Source organism: Thalassophryne amazonica, chromosome 16 (assembly GCF_902500255.1).
Source record: "Thalassophryne amazonica chromosome 16, fThaAma1.1, whole genome shotgun sequence".
NCBI classification, from domain to species: domain Eukaryota; kingdom Metazoa; phylum Chordata; class Actinopteri; order Batrachoidiformes; family Batrachoididae; genus Thalassophryne; species Thalassophryne amazonica.
Genome location: NC_047118.1, coordinates 2155657 through 2165720, shown reverse-complemented (window position 1 = coordinate 2165720; position 10064 = coordinate 2155657). Strand labels below are relative to the sequence as shown.

The following is a 10064-nucleotide window of genomic DNA, read 5'->3' as shown; positions in this document are numbered from 1 at the left end:
AAATCAAACCCTGCTCTGATCTTATATTCAGGATCATTGCGAGTTTAAAGGAGAACTGACGGCTGATGCACTTGGAAAATCTCTCGTTAATACAGTGTGGGAAATGCGAGCAGGAGCATCTTTAAATATATATACACACACACATGACCCTACATCTGAAATTTAAAAGTTTTACAGGCTTTAAATTAAAAATGTATGTCGAGGTTTTTCCTTTACAGCAGATGAAACAAAAATAAAACCTATTTTTGTACATAAATAGTGATTTCTGTTTAAAACCTTTCACCTAATGTGGATCGCTGAGACAACTGGACAAAACGAGGTCCTAAATTAACTGGCGGCTCAGAACCAGAGTGGATTTGTGTGTCAGTGGAAACCAGAGTGTGTGTTTGCTGCACTAAGTGTGTGACGGCAGGTTCTGTGGAGGCTCTGCAGGGAGATTATTCTGAGCTTCAGCTTCCTGTTTCTCTGGACCTTCTGCCCCTAGAAGACACAGGAGGAGCAATGGTGACTTCATAAATCCACACACAAGTCGTCGTAGTTGACCTGCAGTGGAGTCGGTTTACCTTTGTCCTCCTCTTTAGGTTTCTCTGCCTGGGTCTTGAGCTCCGCTTTGGGCAGCTGCCCGTCTGCTGCCTGCTGCTCCTTCTGTCTCTGGGACATCGCTAATACTGCCTGAAATTAAAAGATGAGGACACACTCATCTTCTCCACAGCGTCGCCAAACTTTTGTGTCAGTCTTAACAGTTGGAGGTGTTAGATTAATGGCCACTGAAGTTCACCTGCTGGTACTCTCTCCGCTGGGCCTCCAGGGCTTTGCCTCTTTCTTTCAGCAGCTCTTGTTCCTGATGCAGTGTCTCCGCCCTCCGCTTCAGCTCCTCCTCTTTGACCCTGAGCTCTGCCTCAAATCGTTGGAGCTCTTCCTCTGTGTACACCGGTTTGCTTTCTAGAGTCTAGATGGACATCAATGTACAATCAGTGTCAAAAGCGTCATGTAAAGTAAAACAACTCAATCTGGTAGTGCCTCCTACTGGCAGGAGAAACATGGACTATAGCAAAAACAAAACCATCCATATTCCATATCTGCTTACTCCAATTAAAGGTCATGAGGGGGGTGGAGCCTATCCCAGCAGTCACAGGGCGTGAGGCGGGGTTCACCCTGCACAGGACGCCAGTCTGTCGCCGGGACCCATACAGACACACAAACACATTCACACCTACGGACAACTTAAAGTTTCCAGTTCACCAAACCTGCATGTCTTTGGATGTGGGAGGAAGCCGGAGCACCGAGAGGGAACCCACACACACAGGGGGAGAACAGGCAAACTCCACACAGAAAGACCACAGGTGGGAATTGATCCCATGACCTTCTTGCTGTGAGACAACAGTGCTAACCACTAAGCCAGTGTGCTGCCAAAAACAAAACCAATTCTGTACAAATTAAACCACTTCATCCTTGACTCACACACCACTGCCATGTTTAACCAATGTTTGCGCCAAACTACAAATAGCTAATCAGTCAATCACATGGCAGCAACTCAACACACTTAGGGTTCAAGACACAGTGAAGACGACTTGGTGAAGTTCAAACTGAGCACCAGAATGGGGAAGAAAGGGGAGTTACATGACTTTGAATGATTGTTTGTTCCAGACGAGCTGGTCCGAGTGTTTCAGAAAACTGCTGATTTCAGACACAACCATCTCTAGGGTTTACAGAGAATGGTCCAAAAAAAGAGAAGATATCCAATGAGCAGCAGTTGTGTGGACAAAAATGCCTTGTTGATGTCAGAGGTCAGAATGGACAGACTGGTTGAATGGGCGACTGTGTGATGCCATCATGTCAGTATGAACCAACATCTCTGAGGAATGTTTCAAACACCTTGTTGAATCTATGCCACGAAGAATTAAGGCAGTTCTGAAGGCAAAAGAGGGTCCAGCCTGGTACTAGCATGGTCAACCCAATAAATGGTCAGTGAGTGGATGACCTTGAGTTTGAACACTCAAGGTCATATAAGGTTAGAAGCCATGAAACTAAGAGAAAGGGAATGTATGACTGTAACCACGTCTATGAACTAGCCATTCTTTCAACCAGTTTTCTCACCTCAATCATTCCACCATGTTTGGGCCAAAACCTGTCAAACTATGTTGCTCTCACACAGATGGACCCACAGGACTGACAGCATGCTCTGGGCCACGAGACGGGTGCAAAGTTACGGGTGCAACTTACGACATTCAGCCCACCTCCAAGGTTCTTACCTCCCACTCTTTGGGGTTACTGATCTCCTTCTTCTCCATGGACTTGAGGAACTCCTGCAAACTGACAAGCCGGTCTTTGTTCATATCCACCTTTAAACACAGAAACAGAAGCATTAAATACACCAAAGAAAAGCACTGAAAAAGGAGTCAAGTTTGGAAGATAAAAAGACTCACATTCTTCATGACATGCTCCCGCATCCTCAGCCTCTCTTCCTCCATCTCCATCATATCATCTTCCTCATTCTTTGGGTCATAGACCTTTTCCAGCTAAGGCAGAACAGGAACAGATATTATCCTCTGCAGCACAGCTGTCAGGTTAATGCAATATTTTTTAAAATGGAAGAGAGAAGAAAGCCGGTCCCCCACTGCGCCAATGTCCGTGGTTACAAGAAGACTTTTACAAAAGCTAAAATGCATCCACTAACATCTGAAACTGTCTTCTATTGAAGAGTACGACATGCTGTCATGGGATTATGGATGTATGTTAAATTTCACCAGGAGATTTAAAGAAGCCAGCTAAGAGTGAGTCTTTGAACGCACCACCCTTTGAACACACTTCACATCATTTTGGCGCCATTGCAATTGAATCATCCACTACTCACTTCAAAAACAAACGAACTGCATTGTATTTTAATTTTAGTTTACAAATATAGCCTGATGTGAAAATAACTGAGCCACTCAGCCAAATTCATATTCAAGCAGAATCATTTCAAGAGGCATTGAAGAAATAATAATGCTATCTCTAAAAATAAAACAAGATGCACGGTGTACAAGGTCTGTTACGCCACAGCGGAGCAAAACAGTGTCAGATAAGGTGAAGCTCCATCTTATAATATGCCGGCTCACACATGCGCCAGCTACAATCCATCCCCTTGGCTCCACACTGTGTTTGATCTACAGTAGTGTTCAGAATAATAGTAGTGCTATGTGACTAAAAAGATGAATCCAGGTTTTGAGTATATTTCTTATTGTTACATGGGAAACAAGGTACCAGTAGATTCAGTAGATTCTCACAAATCCAACAAGACCAAGCATTCATGATATGCACACTCTTAAGGCTATGAAATTGGGCTATTAGTAAAAAAAAAAAAAGTAGAAAAGGGGGTGTTCACAATAATAGTAGTGTGGCATTCAGTCAGTGAGTTCGTCAATTTTGTGGAACAAACAGGTGTGAATCAGGTGTCCCCTATTTAAGGATGAAGCCAGCACCTGTTGAACATGCTTTTCTCTTTGAAAGCCTGAGGAAAATGGGACGTTCAAGACATTGTTCAGAAGAACAGCATAGTTTGATTAAAAAGTTGATTGGAGAGGGGAAAACATATACGCAGGTGCAAAAAATTATAGGCTGTTCATCTACAATGATCTCCAATGCTTTAAAATGGACAAAAAAAAAAAAAAACAGATGCGTGGAAGAAAACGGAAAACAACCATCAAAATGGATAGAAGAATAACCAGAATGGCAAAGGCTCACCCATTGATCAGCTCCAGGATGATCAAAGACAGTCTGGAGTTACCTGTAAGTGCTGTGACAGTTAGAAGACGCCTGTGTGAAGCTAATTTATGTGCAAGAATCCCCCGCAAAGTCCCTCTGTTAAATAAAAGACGTGCAGAAGAGGTTACAATTTGCTGAAGAACACATCAACTGGCCTAAAGAGAAATGGAGGAATATTTTGTGGACTGATGAGAGTAAAATTGTTCTTTTTGGGTCCAAGGGTCGCAGACAGTTTGTGAGACGACCCCCAAACTCTGAATTCAAGCCACAGTTCACAGTGAAGACAGTGAAGCATGGTGGTGCAAGCATCATGATATGGGCATGTTTCTCCTACTATGGTGTTGGGCCTATATATCGCATACCAGGTATCATGGATCAGTTTGGATGTCAAAATACTTGAAGAGGTCATGTTGCCTCATGCTGAAGAGGACATGCCCTTGAAATGGGTGTTTCAACAAGACAATGACCCCAAGAACACTAGTAAACCAGCAAAATCTTGGTTCCAAACCAACAAAATTAATGCCTCGCAGATGTGAAGAAATCATGAAAAACTGTGGTTATACAACTAAATACTAGTTTAGTGATTCACAGGATTGATAAAAAAGCAGTTTGAACATAATAGTTTTGAGTTTGTAGCGTCAACAGCAGATTCTACTATTATTGTGAACACCCCCTTTTCTACTTTTTTTTTTTTACTAATAGCCCAATTTCATAGCCTTAAGAGTGTGCATATCATGAATGCTTGGTCTTGTTGGATTTGTGAGAATCTACTGCAGGGGTGGCCAAGTTCGGTCCTCGAGAGCCACATTCCTGACACTCTTAGTTGTCTCCCTGCTCCAACACACCTGAATCCAATGAAAGGCTCATTAAAAGTCTGCTAACGAGTCTTTCATTGGATTCAGGTGTGTTGGAGCAGGGAGACAACTAAGAGTGTCAGGAATGTGGCTCTCGAGGACTGAACTTGGCCACCCCTGATCTACTGGTACCTTGTTTCCCATGTAACAATAAGAAATATACTTAAAACCTGGATTAATCTTTTTAGTCACATAGCACTACTATTATTCTGAACACTACTGTACCTGTGTACCGCTTACATGCCCCGACATCTGTTACATATTAGCCCCTATGTGCATGAAATACCAACTATCATGAGGTGCTCCACAGCACAAGTGTTTTTAACATGTTTAGAACATTGGCGATAGCTCACAATGAACTATAACATTACTTTTACGACCAATTACAAACACCAACTGGTAACTGTGCCACAAATGTAGCCAATCATGCCATAAATCTGCAATGGGAGTCCATCTGAAGAGGTCACACTCCTGAAGAGTGGCTCTTACCTCCTTAGTGAAGAGAGCCTCCAGTTCCTGCTCGTCTAAAACACCATCTTCATTTGTATCTACGCAAGAAAGATGATGAGTCAAAAGCTTATTAAAGAACCCACCAGTGTGATATAAATAAAAGAAATGTCACTTACCATGAAGTTTGAAGAAGGTTTTGGGGTTAAACTCTTGTGGATCCAGTCCATCTGTCTCTTCCCACACTTCTCGCAGCTGAGCAACACTACCCTGAGTGTGAGAAAATTGCAGGGAAAGTCAAGCATCAGGACAGCAAAGGAAGGCGCAGTTACTGATTTAAAAATCAACGCGGTGCGTTTGTGCCAACCGGAACGTTGACTTTAGGGTGCTGGCGGTGTTTCTCCTTCAGCTCCTGCATTCTCTTCTCCTCTTTCTGCCTCTTCTCCTGGTCCAGGCTCTTCAGGTACTCCCGTCTCTCATGCTCCTTGAGCATCTCATAGCGTTTGAACTCCTCGTGTCTCTCAGCATCGTAGTTCTCCAGGTCCCTGGTTGCCTGAACAAACAACCATCTCAAAATCCTGAACAACCTTCAAATTAAGAATCACTTTGATGGCAAATAAAACTCAGTGCTTGAAATGGAGAAATTTAGAAGTAGTTTAACAGCATCCCCTGCCTTTGCATGTACTGCAACACTGTTCCTGCATATGTGGACAGTTTCCTTTGCTACAGGCATTCACATAACACGTTCAGTCTTCATCTTTCTCCATGTCTGTGAATGACTGGCAGGTCTGATGCCCCCTCCACTCATCACGTGCAAACTATCTCAAAATTGTCCCTTAATTCCAGCTTTGCAATTCCCCATATCCATCTGCGCTTCTCATTTCTGATGCATCCCACTTCTTCTCGACCCATGTCTCAGGTCCATACAGGCTGGTCTGATCACAGGTTTCCAGACCCAATGTTCCCGCCATTGTTAAAATCTTTTCAAACAACATGTAAACTATGAACTAGCTGAACTGAGTCCTAAGATCTTACCGTGGAGATGAGCAGCTCCAGGTCTTTGGCCTCAAATGTGTTCTGATTGTGTGGATCCAGATGTTCAAACTGCTTCAGCAGGGAGGCATGGTCCATCTGCAGACCTGCAGATCAGATACAGGAAACATCATCTTTTTGTGAATTGGTTAATTTGCCTCTAAATTCTTGTGTCGCCATTTGGGCAAGGGGTGCGTTACATTAAAAATCATAAACACATGGTGTTGCAGTCATCCAAAAAGTACATGCTACCAATTTCATCACCCACAATGATGAAGTCAAACGCTCAGACTAAAAGTGGTTCGCCACCTAATCTTCAAAGCTGGCTCAGGCAGAAGATGTAGACTGAAATGGGATCAATTTACAAACAGACTACAGCAGATTGTCAAGTTCTAGCCATCTTTGATTCTCTGATAGCCTGCAAATGGTGGATGTACTTCAAGCCACTGGCATAAGACATCATAATCTTAATCTGCAACCTGAGTGGATGGACAAAGGTCTTTGTGTTGTTCAGAAGTAGCAGAGTGCACACCAGGGAACATCTCCAAAGCATTGCACACAGGAACACAGTGAGGCATTGCATGCACATTAGGAACTGCTCAATTGTCTGGTCACTGAAGTTGCCAGACGAAAACTCATTGGTGCGGCAAATGGTAAAACACCCCTTTGCAAAGAACAATGTGTAGTCTTCAGGTGACATGATCATTGATCTTATATGAAATATTTGTAATCTGACATGTAGTTTATGAAATATGTATGTAAGATTTATCTTGTGTGTGTATTAATTCAAAGAAAAAAAAAACTTGCCAAATAAGTGTCAATTTTTTCAAGAACTCCTTATGGTACATATACCTAAAAGCATTTCTGATAGAAAAATATGCCTAATAATTAGTGCCATGATATGTTTCATATCAATAGGACATGTTAACTGATTATTTGTCACTTAAAATAAATGTGTGCACACATTATTTTTTAATTCTATCATGATTTTAGGCTAATAAAGGAAAAAATCTCATGTGGGTAATGTTGTTGGACGCAATCTTAAATTGCACAAAAGCCCCTGGGTGGATTCTTGGGGACTTTTAATTTGTTATTCCTGACAGTTTTCTGAACATATTCTGAAATTTTCAGCTTGTTATGAATTTGTTCCATGTTGGGTGCAAATTTGACCTAATGCTCCTGGACTACTTCTTGTCTTGCAAAATAACAAAGACTACCTTCATTCCACCCTCCCTTAAATCAAGCTCACTCACTCGGGGTGTTGGTGCTGTCCAGTTTGGCCTTGAGCAGCATCCTGAGCCGAGAAATCTCCTGCCTCTTGAGCTCATCCAGGCGGGTCCTCACATTGTGACTCACCAGGTCCAGCTCCTTACTGAGACGACCATTCTGACAGACAGTAAATGACAGAGGGCATTATAGAACATCACAAAAGAAGAGCAAGGAGGACAAAACAGCAGCAGATACCATGACTAACCTTAATGTCCTCTGTGTTCGCCGTCTGTAGTTTCTCTCTGAAGTGTGGGTCCGTCTCCAAAACCTCAATCACTTCTCTCAGATACCTGTCATAGTACAGACCAGTGTCCTGCAATGGAATAATTAAACAGACACATAGTTAAGCAATCTGATGTTAAAAGCAAAGAACTGACTGCAGATGATAAGAGCCAGAGGATTACCACGCTCTCCTCCTGCGCTTCCTCTTTAGCGTCCTGGTTGCCTCCATTGTGATTGATGGGTACTGACCAGACCCCAACAGAGACAGCAAGAAGCAGCAGCCAGCAGGGTTTAAACGTCATCCTCCTTGAGTGTGAATCACAACAACTGATGCAATCAACCATCTCCCAGCAACTTAGGAATCATCACAGAGAGAAGCACCAACAACCAAAAAAGGAGCTATTTAGTCAACATCAGTGATTCTCTCACTTATTAACAGCTGAGGCAGTGAATCCAATTTTCAATTTCAATTTATTTTCATTTATATTGTGCCAACTCACAACAGAGTTGCCTCAAGGTGCTTCACACAAGTAAGGTCTGACCTTACTAACCGCCAGAGCAACAGTGGTAAGGAAAAACTCCCTCTGAGGAAGAAACCTCAAGCAGACCAGACTCAAAGGGGTGACCTTCTGCTTGGGCCATGATACAGACATAAATTACAAAACAATTCACAAAATGAATGTACAGGAAAAGCTGTTGGGGCACAGGACAGGAGGGTCTCCAGCACAATTACCACACCCATCTCTGGATGGAGCTGCACCTTAAACAGAGAGAGAGAGGAAAAAAAAAAAAAAAAAACAGAATCAAGCATCAGAAAGACAACAAATACAGTATAATTTGTCAGCATTAAAGAACAAGAAAAACAAGAAATACTAAGGTGATCGCTGACCACTAGCACTAAAAGACCCAGAATTTAGGTAAAGCTGAGGCCGCGGTACGCTCCAATTACTAATAAAATGAATTAAGAGTGAAAAGTGTAGAACTATACTATGCCAGTATGCTAGCCATATGAAAGAGAAAATAAGTGCATCTTAAGCCTGGACTTGAAAGTCTCCACAGAATCTGACTGTTTTATTGATGCAAGGAGATCAATCCACAGAACAGGGGCACGATAAGAGAAAGCTCTGTGACCCACAGACTTCTTATTCACCTTAGGGACACAAAGTAGTCCTGCACCCTGAGAACGCAAAGCCCGGGCCGGTACATAAGGTTTAATTAGGTCAGCTAGGTAGGGAGGTGCCAGTCCATGAATAATTTTATAGGTTAGTAGCAGAACCTTAAAATCTGATCTCACTGGGACAGGAAGCCAGTGAAGAGATGCCAAAATGGGTGTAATGTGGTCAAACTTTCTGCTTCATGTCAAAAGTCTGGTTGCAGCATTTTGAACCAATTGGAGACCCCAATGCTAGACTGCAGTAAACCAGAAAATAGAACATTGCAGTAGTCCAATCTAGAAGAGATAAACACATGGATCAGGGTCTCAGCATCAGCCATAGACAGGATGGGACGAATCTTCGCTATATTTCACAGGTGGAAGAAAGTAGTCCTAGTAATATTTCTAATGTGGAGGCCAAAGGACAACGAAGGATCAAAAATTACCCCAAGGTTCCTCACTTTGTCAGTGTGATGTATGACACACGAGCCGAGGCTGAGCGTTAACTGGTCTGAAATTGATGCCGATGTCTCACTGGACCAAGAACCATCATTTCAGTCTTATCAGAGTTTAAAAGTAGGATGTTTTTAGACATCCAACTTCTCACTGATGCAAGGCAATCTTCTAAGGATTTTACGTGAACGAGATTACCAGCAGTTATCATCATGTATAACTGAGTATCATCTGAATGAAATTTCTAGTAACCTGTCTAACAACCATCAGCAGTGTTTTAAAAAATAAGTAATCATCGTATTTTAAGGAATATAAGTCGCAATTTATTTATTTTTTAGTAGTCTGCAACATAAAAAAAAAAAATTCCCACTTCATTATAAATAACAACAAGAATGACTATTTACACGGGACCTTTGCAGGGAATAAAAGCATGAACTCAAATAAACTCTATTAATAAAATAATAAATGACAAAAGAACTCCACAGCTATGCACCAGCCCACCCCCCAAAATAAATAAATAAATAAAAATCAAAGAGCCGATAATTTAGAAAAAAGGTGCAACCTATACTATGGGTTTGGTGCAACATATACACACACACACACACACACACACACACACACGCACAGACACGCACACACACACACACACACATACACACACATACACACACACAGACACACACACACACACACACATACACACACAGACACACACACACACACAGACACACACAGACACACACAGACACACACAGACACACACACACACACAGACACACACAGACACACACAGACACACAGACACACACACATATACACACGCACACACACACACAGACACACACACATATACACACGCACACATACACACACACACACACAGACACACA

General features: G+C 42.3%; 1 protein-coding gene across 1 annotated transcript in view; it reads right to left on the bottom strand.

Moving 5' to 3' along the window:
* Window positions 1-210: 210 nt before the first annotated feature.
* The window catches only part of nucb1 (nucleobindin 1), a 14978-nt gene continuing 5124 nt past the window's right edge, over window positions 211-10064 (bottom strand). The window contains exons 4-15 of the mRNA XM_034191297.1: window positions 7751-7876; window positions 7552-7659; window positions 7331-7463; window positions 6081-6184; window positions 5413-5598; window positions 5225-5315; window positions 5088-5146; window positions 2427-2519; window positions 2253-2342; window positions 779-949; window positions 564-672; window positions 211-480 (exon numbers count right to left, since the gene is read on the bottom strand). Coding sequence (XP_034047188.1) covers window positions 395-480; window positions 564-672; window positions 779-949; window positions 2253-2342; window positions 2427-2519; window positions 5088-5146; window positions 5225-5315; window positions 5413-5598; window positions 6081-6184; window positions 7331-7463; window positions 7552-7659; window positions 7751-7870 — 1350 coding nt within the window. The 5' untranslated portion in view covers window positions 7871-7876 and the 3' untranslated portion in view covers window positions 211-394. The remainder of the gene's footprint in view (window positions 481-563; window positions 673-778; window positions 950-2252; window positions 2343-2426; window positions 2520-5087; window positions 5147-5224; window positions 5316-5412; window positions 5599-6080; window positions 6185-7330; window positions 7464-7551; window positions 7660-7750; window positions 7877-10064) is intronic.